The sequence below is a fragment of the Aplidium turbinatum genome, chromosome 2 (genome assembly GCF_918807975.1).
Source record: "Aplidium turbinatum chromosome 2, kaAplTurb1.1, whole genome shotgun sequence".
In the NCBI taxonomy this organism is placed as follows: domain Eukaryota; kingdom Metazoa; phylum Chordata; class Ascidiacea; order Aplousobranchia; family Polyclinidae; genus Aplidium; species Aplidium turbinatum.
In genome coordinates, this window is record NC_137473.1 from 31436993 (window position 1) to 31459167 (window position 22175).

A 22175-nucleotide genomic window follows, 5' to 3' on the forward strand; every position below is an offset into this window, starting at 1 on the left:
ATGAAAATTTGTCGTATGAATTTTTGGCTCGTTTCAGACTTCAAATCTCATGAACATTTGTTTGGTATATTCCCTTCGCCATTCACCGGGTACCTTGCTTTCAAATCCGTTTTCTCTTGAAGATCAATCAGTTCAAGTTATATCTGCTGGTGATTTGTTGATGTCTGTGGTGAATGGCGAAGCGAATATACCAAACAAATGTTCATGAGATTTGAAGTCTGAAACGAGCCAAAAATTCATACGACAAATTTTCATATTGGTCTGCAAATTTGGTACCCGGTCATTTGATCGACAGGACGTTTGGTCGACAAGACATTTGGTCGACAGGACGTTAGGTCGACAGAACGATTCATTTTAGGGTTAGGGTTAGTTAACTAACCTTAACCCTAACCTAACCCTAACTCTAACCCTAACCCTAAAATGAATCGTTCTGTCGACCTAACGTCCTGTCGACCAAATGTCTTGTCGACCAAATGTCTGTCGACCAAACGTCCTGTCGACCAAACAACCGTACACCTGAAAGCAAAGTATTTAGAAATGAATCTTGGCGATTTTTACCGGAAACATTTCAGCTAAGATGACTTTCCACATTTGAAAAAATCCATGGCTTCAAAAATGGCTCTTTTTGGCTCAACGTATTTGTGCGAACAATTTTTTTCTAAAATTGGCGTCATGAAATCTCCCTATCGATCGGTTCTGACAGACAAACACTTGGAATATGGACTTGAATTGAGAGCACTTCCATTAAAGTTAATTTGGAAAAGCCGTCTGGAAGAGAAGTCAGGTGCAAACTTCTCACTGAACTTGTTTAAAGACGGTGTGACAATAAATTTGAATAGCAGTTTTCTTCAGAAATTTATGCGTCTTAACTTATCATTTCTGCAAGGAGATAATCCCTAATAATGCCATAAGAATAACATGAATAACAAAAACACTACTTTTTTGTGTTAAATAAACGTGCGCCCGCAGTTTCACCCAGTTATTTATATCTGGCCCTCCTGTAATAAAGGTTGCACAATGCACACCCCTGATTTAGGCTACAACGCAAGCTTATATTAGCTTTAACAAACTAAATAAAACAGCTAAATAATGTTATTTTTGAACCGACCTCTATGTTGAAAAGCATATCCTAGACAAGTCAATCTTCTTTAAAGTTAATAGTCCAACACTACCCAGCACTTTTAAGACATGAAAATAAGCTTGGTAACGAAAAGAACAATTTCGTTATTTTCACTTTTTTAGGTTAGGCCTACAGAAAGATATAGAAAACCATGTATTATGAAAACCATGGCTTATGTAGGCCTATATCAAGCGCTTCATAAATAGTTTAAAACATGTCCTTGACGGTACAAAATGTCCAACTTTCGCACTTTTGTTATGATTTTTCTTTAGATCCTCCGCAGCATAAGTTGGGTCGGTGTTGATCAACTGCTTGTTCGGTGAGTTGAATAGCAAGCTAAAATAACACAAAATTAATATACATTAGGCTGATGTTAGATAAATGTCCAGTCAACACGTTTTTTCTTACATGAACCAAAATTAAAGTTTTAAAATCATATGTGGAATCAAGTTTAACCTACGGATGCGACTGCTCGACGATAAGTAACGAAATAAAGAAAACATTAGAAGCTGGTAAGATTTGGTTTCTCAGTAGAATGTTGAAGATCTTTGGAATAAAAAGAAAAGTAATGACACAATTCTGGAATTGGCAAAAACAGAAAAAAAATTAATAACAACAGTTAGAAAGCGCCAGATGAAATTTGTAGGTCTTATTTACAGAAGTAGAGATGTGAAAAAATTAGCACTATTGGGCATGTCACAAAGGAAAAAGAGCATAGGTCGACAAAGATTAACTTATTATTTAAACAGCTTGAACCAATGGGCCACTAATATTGTTTCTAACCCGGGTTTTTTGGCTATTTTTTGCTACCCGAAACCCAGGTTTTCAGACAGAATGTAAAAAAGATTTTTATCTAAATAACTTCAATCGATTCAGCCAAGCTGTAGGGGAAGATGAGGTAAGTTGAGCCACTTTTTACTTAAACGCTTCTGCTGAGAAAACCGCTTGGTTTACAATAAAAGTGAAAGTAGCAGCGTAATGGTTGATGATTTGGCCTTAATTTAAAAAAAAAAATTTTTTCATAACTCATAAGAATATTGAAAAAAAGCATCATTCAAACACAATGTCATTTTGGCTCAACTTACCTACCCTACGAGGTAAGTTGAGCCGGGGTGTGAGGTAAGTTGAGCCACTCGTTTAAGTTTAATAACAAAAGCTGTTGCGATGGTATATATAAAATGCTATGCAATACATGTGTTTACGAAATTATTGCGCAGCTATTTGTCCCCGAATTGTAACATGGACTGTGACGCAATGGTGACGTCATCATTTCGATGCACTGTCACGCTTGAGCGACAATCACTCATTATTTTTTCTCTATTCACTAACTCGTGCTTTCGCTAGTTGGCGAAAAGGTTGTTCGGCCTTTTACGATGTGCGAATCTATCGGACGGACATCCCGTATTAGAGTGTGCAGTGACTATTCCACATCACAATTGAACCCGTCTCTTGTTGACAATATGTAATCTTCACTCAACATATGTGAAACTTGAGTCAAACGTTAGGAAGAAGACAGGTTGTGTAGCAGTTAAAACACAGCTGCTACCAGGAAGACAGAACAACATGTGAAAAGATACATTTATTTTGTTGTGACTGTTCGACTGTGAAATTGAGCACTTCCCAGCCGACAAATCCGCCACTTTTTTGTTGATTATACGTCAACAGACGTTGAATCAATGTAGAACTAGCAGATTGTGTTAACTGAGCTGCTGAACAGAAAATAAAACGATGAATTAATACAGCACAATCCTGATTAAATAAACCTCCAATTGTTAATTTGCTAAATCAATGTCCGTTGTCTGTCAGGTCTTAAGTTATTCAATATGCCACTGATCAAGAGAGCATGGAAACCGGAATTTCTGCTGACGGCGGAAAGTTCCTCCAATTGTTGTCGGGTAAGGAAGCTTCTTCACGACATCCTCTTTAAGAAAAGCACACTCATCGTCTTCCTTAAAGACAAAGGACAACTTTTCCTCGGACTTTCCAGGCACTTTTCTTAAAAACTTGGTCTTAATTTCTCCATCTTCATTGAAGCATTGGATTTGACCAATGTAATGCACAGGTCGAGTTTTCCCTACGAACTGGACAAGAACAAAATCTCCTTCGTTGTAAATTGCCTCGCCATCATTTACAGCAGTGTTTTTTGCAGTATGATTTGTGGGCTTATCGTCTGCCACGCTCAGAGACTCTTCTGAATCTTGAATTGAAAATGCAGTTTCTTCTGTGTTTATGAAATTCAAAATTTTTTTTCTAGGCTTCTTAGCAAGTCTCCCTTTCTTTTTGTTAGCTTGCGCTTTGGAAATTTTTTCTTGCCGTTCATTAAACTTCTGTTCTATGAGACGTTTTTCCGGGGTGTCAGTTAAAATGGTTGTTCTTCCTCGCTTTCGACTCTGCTTTTCCTTTCGAGGAGGTGCTTTAGGAAATGGAATTAAGACAACAGGAGGTGTATAATTAGTTGCGTTGTAAGAGCAACTTGGCGCCTGTGTTTGTACAGCATGAGGCGAGTCACAGTTATGTGCAGCTGCAGCAAGAGAGTGGCTGTTCGAAGGGGCAGGTGAATTAGTGTTGCTCGATTCAGGAGCACTCAAATCTGCGGCAGGCCTGGTAGTAGGAAAAGCATTAGCTTCCACATGTGAAGCAGCCGATGAAGATGCATGTGCTTCCTCCAAATTAGCAAGCATGGCGCGATTTGTCAGCTCACTGGGGTCAAATTCTTCTTCAGCAAATATGTCTATGTTTAAAGGGCATATTCCTGTGCTCCTAAATCCTGATAAAATGTTGCTTGGGGACATTGCAGACAAATATGCCGAGTTGACCAAAGCTGGCAGGTTATGGTGCTTTAACCCTTTGCTTTTCAACGTTTTTTTGGAAGTTAACTGCTCAAGGGGGGGCCGTTTTTGGATCAAATTCAATCAGCTGTTACGTGTTATCCGCTGGTGCTATTTCAACAGAAGTTGCACTGGTGTGAAAAAAAATCATTTGTCTATAAGTTTGAAAAGTCATTATTTTAAAATTTTAAATGTTAAACTTGATATTTCAATTTTTGCAAAGGTACCCAAAAACGACAATTTTGATTTATCTTGCCGCTATTTAATTACCGTGCTAATCCGATTTCATGCAAAGTTCTGAATAACAAAGAGCTCGAGCGAACGCACGAAGTGTGTGTGCGGTGTGCCGAATCATTGCATTGATAAAGATTTACTTACGACTTGCGAGCAAATCTTATTGTAAGCTACTCACTGATTCTAAAATAGTTACAATCAGAGTAATATTGTTACACGAATTTGAAAAAAAAAACTGCGTTTGTTGTCTTACATTTTTGTCCTAAACTAATGCATTCCCAAACTCATGGCCAGCTTGTAGTTTTATGGAACCAAACTTCTCATAAGTAACAGCTTAGCCTGCTTGAATAGCTGTTTACATCTTCGTTTGTGTATTTTAGGTCTACAATTGAGTTTGTAGTATGAATATTTTTAGTAGAGAGAAGACAATTGAACAAGTTGTTGAAATTATCTGAAATTTCTAAGTTCAAATTAGGTGCTTTTGAAATTGTGGATTTGTGTCAAGTCGCATCACAAATATCATGCAGGCTACATCATAACTCATTTCGCTTACGAGTGTTTATAAACATGACTCATAAATTACATCCACAAACAATACAGCATTTACCTCAACAAAGCTAAGTTCGAAGCTAAACTTTTTATTGAAGATTGTGTCAATCAATTTGAAAATACATTTTTAGTTCGCCAGCGTCGAAACAATGCAACAGCGAATTGATCAACATGCGTAAACAAAGGAAATGTGAAATACCCACAGTCAGCAAAGCTACATAAATTTAACGTTTACAAATGTTGAATCAATGTAAAAGGACTGGATTGCTGACTGGGTCGTCATTGTTTGAAACACAAAAAATACGCGTAAAGGCGACAACATCAGCAAGGCAGCGATTATGTTTCTGGCCAAAAAAAAATTAACTTTTGACTTCAAAGATAAAAATGATTATAACGAAGCTTCAAAGTTTGTCGTAAAAAATATTGCAGAGATACAATAAACATAATTATTTTGTGCCAGATTGTGAGAAGACTTCCTAGATTCTTTCCAAACATTTGCAGGATTGCAAATTATTTTCTATAACTTTGTATTGCCAAAAAATGGCTTCTTTGTTGAAACAACGTGGCTACAATTCTATAAAAAATTCTTAGGCCTACTACATTGAAGTAATAAAATTTTTTTTTGTGATTTTGCTGATGACGTTTTACAATATCCGAGAAGTAAAAAATAATAATGATGAATTATTTTACAAAACCGTGGTTTGCAAGCGCTTCACAAAAAATTGTTGGGGGAAAATTTACCATTAGACGTAAAACGTTTGTAAAAGAAAATTGTCGGTTTACGTATTTATAATGTTTATTGCGTTGTTCGAATTATAAACTGCCTGTATTGTCTACCTTTGTGGTTGCCGGCCAGCTTAGAGCAGCATGCAAACTACGCGTTTATGGTATTTGCATCGTGTTATGATTCTCGAAAATTTCCCACAAGGTCTTTATTTTTATCGTGATATTTTTGTGCCTTTTCTGTCCGAAACTTGAAGTCATTGTGCAGCACAATCCACATCGGTTTTTAGACTCAGTCTTCATTGAAAATAATTTGTGTGGTGCATCATTTCAAGTAGTGTCTTCCCCTAAGCTGTTACACAAACGGCCCAGAACCAGGTTGATTATTATGTATCTTACAGCCGTTGAGTGCCCGTTATTGTATGTGTGGAATTATTACTGTAGATGTCTGACCACATTCATGCTAAAGTCGAGAAAATTCTGCTTTCGGGTCCTTGCCGTTATTTACGGTATTTTTTGTTGACAAGTTTAGGCAGCATTTTTCCAAGATAAATGAAGACATCGGTATTGTTCGTCACCTAGATTTAGTTTTCTCAGCATTGTTTATTCATTCTTTGATCCACTAGTTTGTCCCACTTTTGGTATAATCGGATCGTTTATAAATGGCGGGTCTTCACAATAGCCGACCTCTTATACATTGGCGCAACGTATTCAGATGTTGAATCAATGATGAAAAAAGCTGATTTGTTGTTTATCTGATGTGACGCCTAGCTTTATGCCTCTTCTACATTACAAAATATTTAGTGATGTAGATGAGGCATTATCATCTTTATTTTGCGCTCTTTGGAACAACACACAGTGCGCTGTGAAACAAAAATGCAGGACATAACAACAAGTAGGCAACATAAAGCAGGGAAGGGACATGTAGCCATCGAGTTAGCTGCTACGTGTAAATGGAGCCTATCTCATAATTTTGAGTGTATCTCACAACTACTGTTTGCAAAAACGCCATTTCTTCGGCCTCTCCCAAAAGCATTTGCGGTGATACATTTCCTCAATTGCAAGTTTTGTCACTGAGAGCATTTCCATAGAACGTTTATTTCGAAACCAGGTTTTCGTGCATTTACCCAAGAGAAGATTTCTTATTGTAACGTTTTTTATTTGTCAATGAATATTATCTGCTTGAAACAACTGGTTTGAATAGTTTGTGGCCTACATAGCCTACTATTTTGATCGTGGATTGCTATTCTTCTTTGTAGAGCTAATAACGCAAAAAACGTTTGCTATTATTGTTTCTAATTAACAGCTTTGTGATCACTGGCTTTTCTTTTATGGCATAAGAAATAACGCGCTTTGTATTATTGAGGTCAAACCAAACAAAGGAAAACAAGAGGATGTTTCTCTCTGCTCGCGCATATCGATGCACGAAGCAATTATGAGCTTATGGCTTGTTATCGCAATGTAATCCATTTCACGCTTTGCTGGAAGTGAGCTAGAAATAGCAAAAATTCACCAAAATCTTGAATTTACAAGAAAACTACACAACTTTTAGCATCAAATTTAATATCATCAGATCCGCCTGGCAATTTTAGGAAAAGTCAAGAAAAACCAAGTGCATGGCGTTACTGTGCTTCAAATAATCAAAGGAAATATGAGGGGGGGGCCAAATCTGGCCTCCCCTTGAGGAGCAAAGTGTTAACCTCTGCGCTGGATGGTTTTGCATCCAGCAATCCATTGCCCTGCTGAAATAGGACTTAAATGGTCCGTAGACTGTCTTGTCCAATGGCTGCAGACGATGGGAAGTATGGGGAGGAATCGTTAACATCACAATTCCATGATCCAGAGCAATGGTGACAGCTTTAAACGAAACATGGGACTCATGGTTGTCCAAAATTAAAAGAACCTTTTTTTCCCTTGAACACCTAACATTCTCCACAAAATGCTGCAAATATATGGCAAACAAGTCCTCATTAATCCAACCAGATGGAGACGATAATCCTTTGGATCCCGTGGGAGCTCCAGCGAGGAAGTAATCATGATAGTTTTTTCTGGGGAAAATAAAAACCGGTGGAACAGTATTTCCAGATGCACTAATAGTGCACACGACAGTCACAAGTTCACCGCGTTCAGCTGATGTGACAGAGCCTACTTGCTTCTGCCCCGTTTCGCACAACACATTTCGTGGCACTTGGACCGTCGTCACGCCTGTTTCGTCGATGTTGTAAATATCTGATGGACAAAATTGATACCTGAAAATATAAGCAATGCCATAGTTCAAATGTCATGTTTTTATTGAGTTTGTTAGTCATAAGCAAAAGACAAAATGAATGAATTGACCTACCTGTCTAGAACGCTGGTCAAATTTGTGAAAAACTCCGAAACGGTGTGCTTATTAAAAGCGGTTGCACGTGCCAATGAAGTTGCTTCTGGCCTTCTGTTGGAGAGGTGATGTCGTTTGTTGAAAGCCACCATCCATTCTCTTCCTAGATCAAAAATAAAGCAAATTATTAGAGTAATGTAGACTAAGGATCAAAGTTGAGGCTTCTGATTAAGAAAATGGAAAATCACACTGTAGGCTTAGGTGTGTAGACTAGGTAGACCTATTAAATTCTTCAACATAACAGCACACAAAACTCACCGGCCTCTTTATTTTCTGTCCAGCTGCGAGGCATTTCCACATTATTTGCCACAGCGAAGTCATATGCCAGCTTTCGAAACTTCACCGAGGATAAACCATGAAATCGTTTGGCTAAATCCTTCGCATGCTTGGCTAAATCTTCTTCATGGCTATTCGAGAATACGCGTTGTGCATCGGAAACATTGCTATAACCATAACATGAACCAGCATTCTCCTTCCTTCTGGCAATGTAGCGCTGAAGCGTCATTCTATTGCTTCCAAATTCTTCTGCACTTGCACGTATAGACATTCCGTTATCTTGAACATGCTTTGCAGCATTTTCCATAATTTTTGGATCAGTTTGACCACGTTCTGTTGTATGCTTGCGGTTGCGAGGCATGTTGCTAGTAGGCTAGGCTACAGGTTATAAATAAATTCAAACTTCAATAGACTAATGTGCAAATTATTTTTCCAAAGAGTTAGACTATTAAAGAGTAAAATACACTTTGTTAGCTATTTAATGGCTACATATATCATCATTTAACACTGGCAGCTGAAGTGAGGTAAGTTGAGCCACCGGCTCAACTTACCTGTACATCACTGGCTCAACTTACCACAAGGTCGCCATTAAAAGTTAAATTGAAATTTCTCCAGACCTACATGAGCTAGCAACCTCACTTTAATAGTTTCTGAATAAGCTAACATTAGTGATTACTGTTATACATATCAACACTGGTGTATGCCAAAGATATTTTGTACAACTCAAAAAAACTTTTTTATCAAAAAGTTCAAAAAACTACCCAAAATCACTCAAAACTGTTTTTCTGTCTTTCTACAAGACAAATACCTATAATCTTTACAGAACAGCTCCAAATAAGGTAAACGGTCAGGTAGGTGGCAGTAGCAAGTTGATGCGCTTTTTATTTTTTGAGTTACGGGGGGTGGCTCAACTTACCCACTGGCTCAACTTACCTCATCTTCCCCTACGCTATTCATACTGTTCAGTGTTCACCCTCTGTTTTGTACGCATTTGTCACAATTAGGTATAATCAGTAATCACACAACATTATCTACTGCTGTTTCCGCAATGTAAAATCACGTTGGTTCGGTTTTACTTTAAACTGTTAAAAAAGTGCGCTAGGACCACGCGCAGTTGCAAGGATTATATCCTCTGTACACGATTAGCTTGCATATTTTAACCCGTGAGATTAAGAAAATGGTTGCAAAAATCCGCAAAACAGCGAAACTTGCGCAATGAGGATAATTTTCTCGACAACAAATCTGGCGTTTTTTACATTTGTAGACATCAACGTCTGAAGACGTTGAATCAATGCAAAATACGACTAAAAAAATACTCTGTTCTTTGATTTTAAGACTCAGAGGAATAGTTTGTTCAAGATGTTTAGCCATTTTTACGAGCCACTTGAGAAGATATTGGTAGCGATCAGTGATGTACGCGCATACAAAAAATATTGACGCCGTCAGCGCAACCGCAAACGTTCGAAAAACTATACGCCGCATGCGTCAACGCAACTTGTAAAAAAAGTTGGCGGCGTTAGCGCATACTCTAGCGCAAACTCATTTTGTTTGCTAGTTGCCAAACATTCACACGGTATAAACCACTTGAAACAACACACTTTTCAAGCCACTTCGCGACTTCTCGTTACAAGAAATTATCTTTTTGGCCGAAAGGCACATCTGGCATTGAAAATATAAGTTTTTGCCTTTCGAAGAAGAGAGCTTAAAATACTTTTCCATGATTGTAGGGCCATGGATTTGTATTATCATGCTCCATTTCACTTGGAGATTAGTATTACCGTAAGTTATTCCCTGAATACCATAGTGTAGTGTAAGAAACTGTACCATATGCCTATCAAGAAAATTCTAGTATTATACTAACTGTCGCTCCTAGTAATATACTAACTGTCGCTCCCTAAAAATCCATTATAAAAAACACTATTTTTAAAATGATTCCGTTTGAATAAGACTAATGTTGCTTGTAATGCCATAATTCTCTCAGTAAGCTCTATGCTTTTTTTTGATAAGATTTTTAAAAAGTGGGTTAATGGAAGACAAAACTGCCAGACACAAGCAAGTTTAGATTCTGAACTGCACAACTCTTTGTTATTAGCATTCAGGGATAGTTAGCATTACTAGTGTTATTAGCAGTAGGCAGGGCCTCCAAGAGCCCTGCCGGGCCCCGGTGCAGATGTTGCTGCCGGGCCCCCCAGCGCGACATGTCGCGTGATATCTCACAAATCACAAGCAAAATTTGCGGTGCGTGTTAATCCACAAGGCCAATGCATACATGGTGTTCCGCACAGTGTTTTTATTTTAAAACCAGATCTATTTAAAAAATAATACAAAGAATACATTAGGTTAAAGTATTAACACTCCACTATTTCACAAAGAATGCAGTATTGTAGTGGTGTTTATGACTTTAAATTCACAGATACACACTAGTTATACACAAAGATAAAAGGCTGTGGCTATAGTTACACTATGTAGTGTAAATATAACCTCAATAGCGTTGCCAGATAAGGAATTCTGCTCTAATTTGAGGAAAAGTTTATAGCTGTTGAAAACAAAAACTTGTATTTTGGAATTTTTTTTTTAGTCATTTGCAAAGATCAAAACCCTAACCTTATTCCTAACTCTAACCCTTACCTTACCCCTTCCTAACTTTAATCCTAACTCTGGCAACACCTGATTGTAACAATGGCAAAAAGTGGGTAAAAATAGCCACTTTGAAGATAAAAATGGCAACACTATCCGGCATGGCTGACATACATATGTGTGCAACTGTGCATACTGCATACAGCTTTACATTAACATACCCTACAATATCATTTCTGACCTTAAAATCAGCAGAGACCAGGAGACTAAACTTGGATGAATGCATTGCTATTGTTCATGACATTAAGAAAAACCAACTTTATTTCAGGATCAATAGGCAGCTTCTTATTTTTACTCCTTTAGTTTTCTTTGCTTGTTTGAGTGAAACTGCATTCACGCACGATTGAGGGTCACTTTCTCTTCATTTCTACAGCAAGTGGTCAGTAGAAACCAAAGTTGAATATATTTATATTTTCAAGTCCTATCAATGTAAATGCACCTACCTACATCTATCACTATACTATGTATCGATACATTTACAAATACCCTGCATAACGACAGAATAGCTGTTTTGAGCCAATATTTACACTGTTCCTGAAATTCAAGAGTAAGATTGGATTGGCCTGGCTGGAGAAGACTGCTAAAAAATAAATAGTGAAAACAAACGAAAAGGAAAACTTCAACAAAACAAATATTTGTTTATATACTAAGCATATTTTTGAAAATCAACACCTTTCTGCAGTGCTGAAAAAGGAAGTTGCATTGCAATTAGGACACTTCTGATTCTGTCTGTAGTTGAAAGAAACTGTAGGCCTACTTCAACAGAAGTAAAGATCTATGATTTTTACTCAGAAAATCACACTTTCACTAATCTTTTAACTTTTTTTCGAATTTTGTCAGACTGTTATGACATTTGGCCCTGCTACAAGGACAAAATTATTTTCCAGCACTGCTTCCACGAAACTTGCTTGCATTCCAATACAGCAAAATCATTCAACAAGTCCTAAAAACTCAAAAATACTGTAACTGTCTCAGGCTATATTAGAGAAGTTCCATGATTTCAGTACATGTAATTAGTATCATATCCAAAACAAAAAAACACTTGAGCATTTTTGTACTGAAAAAGTGACAATAACGACTTCTTGCTAAGCAATTCTAACAATATTTCAATACTTTTTACTATTTTCTGAACTCTTAAAATATCACACTAAACAAGATTATACCTATACAACTAAAATTGTACCAGTTCAACATGATTACACATAACTGTCACTGCTTGCTTGTGTCATAAATTGACAAGATGTCAGAAAAATGCATGAAATACCTTCTGTGTAATGACTGTAACCTAACCTGATCAATCAATTGTTTATTAAAACATACCGTACACACCCAATATTCACATTAAAACACCCAGACTAACACTGAAATTAAAACATTGAAATAAACTGAAATATTCATTCACACTGCAATATGTGTTTTCTGTAGTTTTTTAAAAAAGAATGCCCATGGTGGGCCCAACTGAAATACGAAACTAACATAAAAAATAATATTTCGTGCAAAATCGACCTTAGCACGCAAATTTAAACATTTTTTCAGGCCCCCCTGAAAGTAAAAAATTGAAAATTCTGTAGTCATAAAAAAGAGCATACCCATGAGGGGGATCAATCAAAATACGAAACTAATATAATGTAGGCCTATATACAGTAAAAACAATATATTATCGACCTGAGCACGCAAAATTTAACATTTTGTCGGGCCCCTTGAACTAAAAAAGTTGAAAATTCTGTAGTTTTGAAAATGGGCATACCCATGAGGGGGCCCAAAGTCCAATCGAAATATGAAACTACCGGTAATATAAAAAACAATATATAATGCAAAATCGACCTGAGCATGCAAATTTAAACATTTTGTCGAGCCCTTTAAACTAAAAAAATTGAAAATTTTGTAGATTTGAAAAAGGGCATACCCATGAGGGGCCCAATTGAAATATGAAACTACCGGTAATATAAAAAACAATATTTTATGCAAAATCGACCTGAGCACGCAAATTTAAACATTTTGTCGGGCCCTCTGAACTAAGAAAATTGAAAATTCTGTAGTTTTGAAAATGGGCATACCCATGAGGGGGGCCCAATTAAAATATGAAACTACAACCGGTAATATAAAAAACAATAATTTATGCAAAATTGACCTGAGCACGCAAATTTAAACATTTTGTCGGGCCCTGTGAACTCAAAAAAATTGAAAATTCTGTAGTTTTGAAAAAGGGCATACCCATGAGGGGCCCAAATGAAACACAAAACTAATATAAAAAAAACATTATTTTATGCAAAATCGACCTGAGCATGCAAATTTAAACATTTTATCGGGCCCCATGAACTCAAAAAATTGAAAATTTTGTAGTTTTGAAAAAGGACATATGCTACCCATGAGGGGGGCCCAATCGAAATACGAAACTAACATAAAAAACAATATATTATGCAAAATCAACCTGAGCCTGCAAATTTTAACATTTTGTCGGGCCCCCTGAACTCAAAACATTAAGAATTCTGTAGTTTTAAAAAAGGGCATACCCATAAGGGGCCCAATCAACATACGGAACTAATATAAAAACAATATTTTATGCAAAATCGTTCAAATCAACTTTAACGCGTGAATTTAGACATTTTGTCGGGCCCCCTTGAACTCACCGGGCCCCGGTGCAATGCACCGGTTGTCCCCCCCTCTTGTGGGCCCTGGCAGTAGGCTACTCAAAAGCCTCTCACAATTGGCCCCTGGATGCATGTTTTGCTAAACTGCTCATCAAGTTACAAAACATATATAATTACATACTTACGCAACAGAATGTATAAATTGTCAAGTAAAAATTACCTTAGCTTGATAGCCTACTGTATGTAGGCCAACACATTACTACGCTACATAGCCTACAACAAGAATGACCGGCAAAGGCAAAGTAATGTACTACATATAACATACAGAGTACAACATCATGCAAGCAATCACGGTCGGAGACCAAATATTTGAGTTTGTTTAGATACATAGGCTGCACTGCTCATTGCCTGAGAAGTTTCTGATTTGCCCCAAAATGCAAGACTTAACTAATATAAATTAAAGTGCTCACAATTGCTTACAAACGCCTTCAACACTGCTTGACTAAAAAAACTTCACACTACGAAGCCAAGTCATTGTTTACATTTTACATGGAGCGACATTACCAACCTACCTACTTGCTAGCTTACATTACATTCCTGTTCTGACCCGTAATTTACTAAGTAATTTCGCAGTAGGCCTAAGTTGTTTTAACTAATTCTTTCTTTTTTTCTGCAAGACTTCAGTCTCCACGTGGGACTCTAGCGTCAAAGGCAGTAGTGCGATATACAAACAAACTCCAGCTGACTGAACAATAGATGACACTGTGACACAACACTAGAACAATGGGCAATTGCAAGACGTCAACATTTCGCACTTTGACAAAAAAAATAAATTGCAAACAACAACTAAGACATTAAAAAGTATGCGTTGACGCTATGCGCTAAAAAACCGCGAAAACTTTACGGCGCATCCTCAAGCGCAAACTATCCAAAAAAATGTGGCCGCAAGCGTTAGCGCAAACAAAAAGTCTACGCCGCATGTATGCGGCGTAGAATTTGCGGCGCATACGTACATCTCTGGTAGCGATGATGAGCTTGGGCGAGGTAACGAGATTTTCGAAGGTGGTGTGAAACGACCAAAGAACTTGGTGGTATGAAACAACCAAAGAACTTGGTGGTATGAAACGACCAAAGAACTTGGTGGTATGAAACGACCAAACAACTTGGTGGTGTGAAACGACCGAAGAACTTGGTGGTGTGAAACGACCAAAGAACTTGGTGGTATGAAACAACCAAAGAACTTGGTGGTGTGAAACAACCAAAGAACTTGGTGGTATGAAACGACCGAAGAACTTGGTGGTGTGAAATGACCAAAGAACTTGGTGGTATGAAACGACCAAAGAACTTGGTGGTGTGAAACAACCAAAGAACTTGGTGGTGTGAAACGACCGAAGAACTTGGTGGTATGAAACGACCAAAGAACTTGGTGGTGTGAAACGACCAAAGAACTTGGTGGTGTGAAACGACCAAAGAACTTGGTGGTGTGAAACGACCGAAGAACTTGGTGGTATGAAACAACCAAAGAACTTGGTGGTGTGAAACGACCAAAGTTTTTTCAGTACCTGGACGACTGTTATGACCAATTTGGACACAACACCTAAAAGCCTAAAATTGCATCATGAGTAAAATCTCTTTTTGAAAGACATTATCCACAGACAGTGGCGTAGCAGCCACTTGGCGGTTCTGGCTCTGCGCCAGTAGCGGCAGGCTGTAAGGAGGCGGCAAAATGAGGCTACACAGTGCACACAGCACGAGAAATGAAGTAATGCGAAATTGAATGAAGAAATTGACAGACTTAAGAGGCTGGTGCGAAGCAGTGAAATCACGTTTGATCGTAATGCAACAGCGTTTGATGTTTTACAGTGGTTAGCTAGATCACACCTACTTGATTCGACACCATATTTATGCTTGTGTCTGAAACTTTATCTTACCATTGGTGTTTCAATTGCGAGCTGTGAGAGGAGTTTCTCAAAGCTCAAAATGATAAAGTCGTATTTACGTAATTACGTTCATACCATGAATGATGATCGGCTATCAGCTTTATCAATTCTTTCTATAGAAAGAGACTACGTTCAAAAACTTGATTTTGAAAATATTATCGCTGATTTTGCTTCGGCGAAAGCTCGAAAAGTTCAATTTTGAGGCGGCTATTGATCCTTTATTTGCCAAATACATTTGTTGTTCATTTTTTGTCTTTCATTTTTGGCCTTAACGCTGAGACAGTGAGGCTTCTTTCTCAAGCAATATAGAACTTCTGAGACGCGGCACATTATTTGTAATTATTTTTATTGAAAAGGTTGCTTGAACATGAAACTATTTCAAAATTTGCTGCAGTCTACTTAGGGCGGCATTTTCAACGAAAGCCAAGGGCGGCAGCATGTGCTCCTACGCCACTGTCCACAGAGCCCTGACGGTCACATGGAAGAGGATCAAGAAAGTGCTGAAGTTGAACTCATTGCAAAGTCCAAGGTCAGAACTCTTTCTGAGGAGTTTATTTATTTGTGCAAAGTGAAAGTCACGACTGCGAGGCCATGCCTCCACAGCAAGAAGCTGTGAAAAAGGAAATGTGTATCTAGTATCTACTCATCTACATACGTAATTCATCTACAAACAAACAACCTGAAAATATTGAAAGGTTTCATCATACTTTGCTTACAATCCAGCTCACGTCAGTGGAGCCTGAAAGAACTTATTCACTTATGTCCTGCAGGACTACTCGTCTCAAAATTGAAAAACAGTTTCAGTGATAAACTTTATTTTAGGTGTATGCTAGCCTATTGTCTGTTATCTTTGTATAATGAAAGTAAATACAAGTTTATTATCGGGCCAAATCGCACTTTATTCAAGACCCGAAAAAAACGGTTTTCCCGAATTTTAGTTTCTCAAATACCCGAAACCCGGGTTTTAAAATTTTGTCCAAAATTGGAAACACTAGCCACAAACACAAAAACTAACCATTTTATACTTTTATACAAATGTCTAATCACAGAGAAGTTTGGTAGAGTAGACCATGATCGCCAACATTTGTATCAGATCAGGCATAATATAATCAATCAATCAATGGTGACATGGTACGTTCCATATTCATAGCTTTACCAAGAAAAAATGCAGAAAGCGTTATGAAGTAAATGAAGTGAAAAATGCATGGACTTACGACGTAAAAAATGATACACTGACAATTTGGGGATGTTTGAACAAGACACAGCTCATTTCAAAATTTTGTTTCATTTGATAATAATCACAGGATTTGTAGACATTTTTATTATTTTTGACCTAATTCTTTCTGTCGTAGAGTGAAAGGAAACCGCTACAACAAGTATTTTAAATATCCTTTTGCTACCAAATGCAATCTTAACGTAATTTACACTAAAAACGAAGACTGGAAAAATATCGCATGCAATATTTTTGGACAGTGGATCGTATTCATAATTCACATTGCATTGCCCACTCAACTAACTAATTTACAATTTTTTAAGAAAAAAACGTTGACACTACTGCCCCTCGTTAGACTTACTACCCTTTTTCAGGTTAACAGTGTTCAAAACAAAAAATATTTTAATTTTTTTTCGAAACATCTTTGTTTCGATATGGACGATTCACCTTGAAAAGAATTTTGCTTCATTTCGCACAGCCTTGCTCAGAACAAAATTTTGCCTGTTTGAAAAGAAAATCGTTATCAATAGCCCCAATAATTTTAAAACTGTGGGTTCACCAACCTGCTTATTTTCTTTTTTGTTTGCTTCCAACAAGAGTTTCGCCAGATCAATCACACACTCACTGACATTCGTGCCAATCTTTGCACTCGTTTCCACAAACTTTGAATTTGTTGCCTGGAAACAATACTACGTGATTAGGCCATCAACCATCAAGTAACATGCTTCCATATCTCCTGTTTGTTGTATCAAAACATTATGCAGCTTGAATTAAGATTGCACGGATAGTATGCTACAGATTAGTTGTCAGTTTTACAACTCACGAGTAATTTTGCTCCGTAGATTTAATTTCTAAAAGTACTATTCAGAATTGATGTTTGGTGAATATAAGCATGAGCTAAATTCCGTTAAAAACGACTGAAAAAGCCAATAGACAATACTGGGCTTTCTTGATAATCAGTATTTTGGTAGACCTAGAGGTAGACTTGTTTTGGTACACAGAAATAGTAATCAAACAAAATAATATTCAAATTTAAGCAAAGAATAAAGGGGCATAGAACTTGGTCTAACATTTTTGCATCTTATTTAGCTGAATAGTAAAAAAATCACATACTTAAATAATAGCTTATCTCATCAAGTTTGATTGGTTTTTAGCTACAAAATAATTATCAGAAAATATAGAATAAATACAGTATATTTTTTAATATAAATTCACGTACTTCCACTACAAATTTGCCAGCCTTGATCTATAATGAGCCTATAGCTAGGCTTATTAGCTGCCATCTACCATAGCTTTAAAATGTAAACCTACTTTTATGTTCTTACATTTGCAAGTTTTCTTCCTTGCTCTGAGCTGACGCATCTTTTTCCAGATTTTATGCTTTCCTCTCTCAAATCGACTTTATTTGCACAAATTATGGTTGGCAAACTCTTCCCTGCTCCATCCTAAACCGAATGTTGACTTAGCTAAGTGAAGTCCATGAAACTCTATTGAATAACTACGACATTGGATACTCTAAGTCATGGACTTCTAAATAATAGCATCTGGACTGGAAACTCAGTGGGCAACAGTAGGCCAAACAGTTGGTACAACAGTTGGCCAACAGTTGGCCAACAGCCAAGTAACTAACCCTGTTGGCCAACTGTTGTACCAACTGTTTGGCCTACTGTTGCCCACTGAGTTTCCAGTCCAGATGCTACTATTTAGAAGTCCATGTCTAAGTACATGACCAATAGGATCAGTGGCGCCTTGTTCACAAGGACTGCAGTGCCCTTCCAATTTTTTTAGAAGAAACCGGTTTCAGCATTATTCCAGATATAATTTAATGAAATTTTACAATCGACCAGTAGTCCATCCAAGAGAAGGGAGGACATTTGATCACATGCCCCCAAAACTTTAACAAAAGACATAAAGTTTTTCTAAATATTTTCAAACTGTTCCCACTCGCTTTGCTTGCTCAATCACATTTCATTTACAGAACCATCGGCATAAAGCACGCATGTTTTTAGTACTAGTCTGTATGCGCAGAATAGAAACTTTTGCACAACTCAAAAACTGAGAAAATAATTAGGCTTACTGTAATAGAACGATCTGAAGTAAACACGATGCTTACTCAACTAATTATAAGTTAACGATAAAGCCGGGGATAAAACTGATTTTTATTCTTAATAAAAGTATGAGATAAGTCGTCGGCTCCAGCTCGTGTCCGAGCATTGGTTTGTCTTTAAATCGAATTTGGCTTTGGATGGTGGTGTCGTATGTGGCTTTGGAGGCCCAGTCTATGATGGAAAAGACGTGGGAAAAGGACACATTGTATGGAGGGAGGGAGGCGTGGTAGTTTTAATTTTTCTTTTCTAATGTTTCGTTTTTCTTGGGCTTTTTGTAACCTGTTTTTTTTTCGAAAATTTCCGTGCCTTCCCTAGTTCTTTTTCTCCGGAGTGATCTGTCACTAGCAAGTTGTTCCCATGAATCCTGCCATGAATCCAGATCAATGTTTGCATGGTTGATGAGATAAGTATGTGAGGCCTAGTATTCGCCAGGCTTTGCTTAAGCAGAATAACCTTAGCCTATGTGGATGCATCGGTCCATAAAGATATTCAATTAAGATTTCAGTCCTTCCATTACCACTGCTGTTGAAAGAATAATGTGGGCCCGGTACCAATGAGATTTTCGGACCCAAATCAAGAAACTTCTCATAAAAAACGTATTACACAGTATCCAAACAATACGCGGTGGCTTCTTCAAGTTCCAGGGCCCATTAGAAAAGCAACGGCCCCTTATCATCCCGGCTACCCTGTCAACACTAATGTTTATTTCAAATGATCACAAACTGCCACGGAGTAGAATAGTCAAGTTTTTGAAGTTGTTTCAATAATTTAATGATTATAATGATTTTAAAGAAAATACAAAATACGACTGTATTTCACCATAATATTACAAAAGTTAAGCTCGCATAAAAGCAAACTAAGCTAAGCTATTTACAAAAGTAGCCTACTGTATATAAAAACAATCCTCCAAGTTAAATTTAATTTTATTTCCCACAACCTTGTCAAGATCCTGAAACATGAATTATTTCAATAGGTTTATCTCATCTAGCAAAACTATACTTCGTTTTTTTTACATTTGTTTAACGTCGTAATATGCTTCATCAGAAAAGTTTAAACTACCAACAATTTTGAACAAACTCCTTTTTATAATTTTAATTTTTGCTGTTTTTTAAACACGAACACACTTTTAGTGTTATTTAAACATTTTTTTAATAATTTATAAAAGCCTTTATGTTTTTTTAGGCAGTAGATATCTGAAGTAGTCTACTGTAGTCTAATAGCCTATTGTTTTCTTACTTCCACAGCAGATATCCAGTCTCGAACATTTAGGAACGAAGTTTCATAAGTGCAGTCATACAGCAATAACACTCCGTGTGCTCTTCTGCAAGAAGTTCCACCCAGTCACTTAGTGTATGTTCATAAAAACGCAAATTCAACAAGTTACATCGGCTTTAATAATCTAATGATGGCTTAATGTCACATTAATCTTTGCTTGGAAAATTTTACGTGCAGTCTCGGCTAATGCCCCCCTCCTTCCTTCGTTTTATTAAAACCCGTTTTTCCGATCCTTTTATTCAAGTAGTCGAGCGACGGAGTGGAAGGGGAGACTCATTCCAGATGTTGGGGAAGCTATCAAGCAGATTTGATGAAATTAATCATCTTGTCAATCAGCTATTACTTGATTGCTTTGCACTGTTTGCCGGCTGGGTTCACAAATCTCGCGGCCTGATCTGGCCAACGGGCCGTAGTTTGGTGACTCTTGGAGCAGGATAACCATACGATGACAAGCCAAACAATATAAAGAGCTGTCGTTATACTACTGTATTTGACAAATTTTTTAATGATACATTTGTGGTAAGGTCAGTTTGAAGATTTTAAAATTAAGTTTATGTTTAAGAAGCCGTATAACATCAAATGCGTGACAGGGAAACATTGGAAAAAGAAAGGACACTCCGATCTTTTGATCAAATTATAAGCCGTGAGGTTTCACGTTTCAGTTTTACATGATTCGTATCATATTATTTTGTTCGTTTGTTGCCTTTCAGCTACCCATGGATTTTATGCTAGAACAGCTTTCCTTGTTGCATTTTACTTGTCGCAAACCAAAGAAACTTTGAGTTGTGCTTATTTGGTAAGTTAATGTACCACAGAGTCGTAAAAACGAAATGGAACACAAGCTATAGGCTTGCGCACAAGAAGAATAAACACAAAATTCTTGATTTCTGTAAAAACAACTTGTTTTACTTTAATCATCATTCCAAACGACTGGCTTTGGGAAATTGAAACATTACCCTACTTTGAAAATCACAGACCTAATCAGATATTTTAAGTATAATCATCATGTTCACAGAACACATCCATGCAAGGCTAAAATTTCCTTTTCAATTAAACAAAGTTACAGCGCCACCTATTTGTTTTTTTGCCCACGTTTGAGCCCTGAGAAGACCTAACCTGAAATAAGATCGGGCCATACTTCTGAATCTTTCCTGGCCAGCTGTGTCCCAAACCTGCAATGTCACCGGTTTGCCATCAATATCCATAGTCTTGGTATGGGAATCTACACCTTTCAAAATAAAAGCATCCTAGTTTTGTTTTGTAAGTTTAAGAGCTGTATTTTTGTTTATATATCAAAAATAGTATTGAATTGGTTGAAACGTAAGTTTACTTTTTAAGCAAGCAAAACTTTAGACTAAAAAGATTACAGAATCTTACCAAGCGTTGCTGTCATACTGGACTTGAATTCGTTGTTGCAAAGTCTCATCAATAAACTAGTTTTTCCAACACCTGAATCGCCAACCAAGATGACTTTGTACAAATGAGTAATCCCGTTCTCAGTCATTTTGCATTTATACAGAAACATCCAGTAGTCGTGCCATCCTTTCTTACTATGTACTTTTTGAGCTACGGCCTAACCAAATACAAGTAGTTTACTAACATAGCCTACATCAGGGCTTCCCAAACTTTTTTGCTCGCGACCCCTTTTAATCTCCTAAAATTTTCCGCGACCCTTTACGGTTGACATGATAAACAGTGCGAAATATACATTTGTAATATTTATTAAAAGGCTTAATTCAAACGAAACTAAAGTAGCATCAAGCTACCTATACTCGAAACCTGCTACTTTACACGTAGCCTATTGGAAACAAAACAAAACCGAAAGCACACTTATTCAGTGTGATGAGTGCGACTGCTTTCTGCTGCAAAGCAAATCCAGTCGTTGCTCAATGTTTGTTACTGCTGGTCTCAAGGCGGTTTCAATCTTGCTTAGTCTGGAACGGTATTTTCTTGCGATTGTCGTCAACTTTGGTAACGTTGACTCGCACAGACGCGTGAACAAAAACGGCAGGAGGGCAGTCACTACTGAGTGAGAAAATTAGGCCTATAGATACTCCGCTTTAACCAGCCAAAAAGTGCCAAACTTTTTCCAGAAAATTCAAGTCGCAATGTAGAGTTAGAAAATAGATCAGCATGTTATTCCTGAGATTTGGAAGAGAGGTGCTCGGTATTTTGTTTTTTGTATTACAAATAGGCTTTGGATCCAATCTAATCGGCATTGTTTAATTCTGGAAGAAAATACTGTTAAAACTGCTTCAACAGATTTGACAAGTGGTCGATGACCGCAGGCTTAAACATTTC

At 37.3% G+C, this 22175-nt stretch overlaps 1 protein-coding gene across 1 annotated transcript; it reads right to left on the reverse strand.

Moving 5' to 3' along the window:
* Positions 1–1366: 1366 nt before the first annotated feature.
* Positions 1367–21378, reverse strand: LOC145785947 (ras and EF-hand domain-containing protein-like). The gene is made up of 6 exons (XM_082597644.1): positions 21252–21378; positions 20991–21102; positions 19836–19920; positions 17817–17936; positions 17055–17168; positions 1367–1456 (listed from the first exon to the last, which is right to left on the reverse strand). The coding sequence occupies exons 1-6, from the start codon at positions 21376–21378 to the stop codon at positions 1376–1378; spliced, it is 639 nt and encodes a 212-aa protein (XP_082453770.1). The 3' UTR covers positions 1367–1375.
* Positions 21379–22175: the final 797 nt, after the last annotated feature.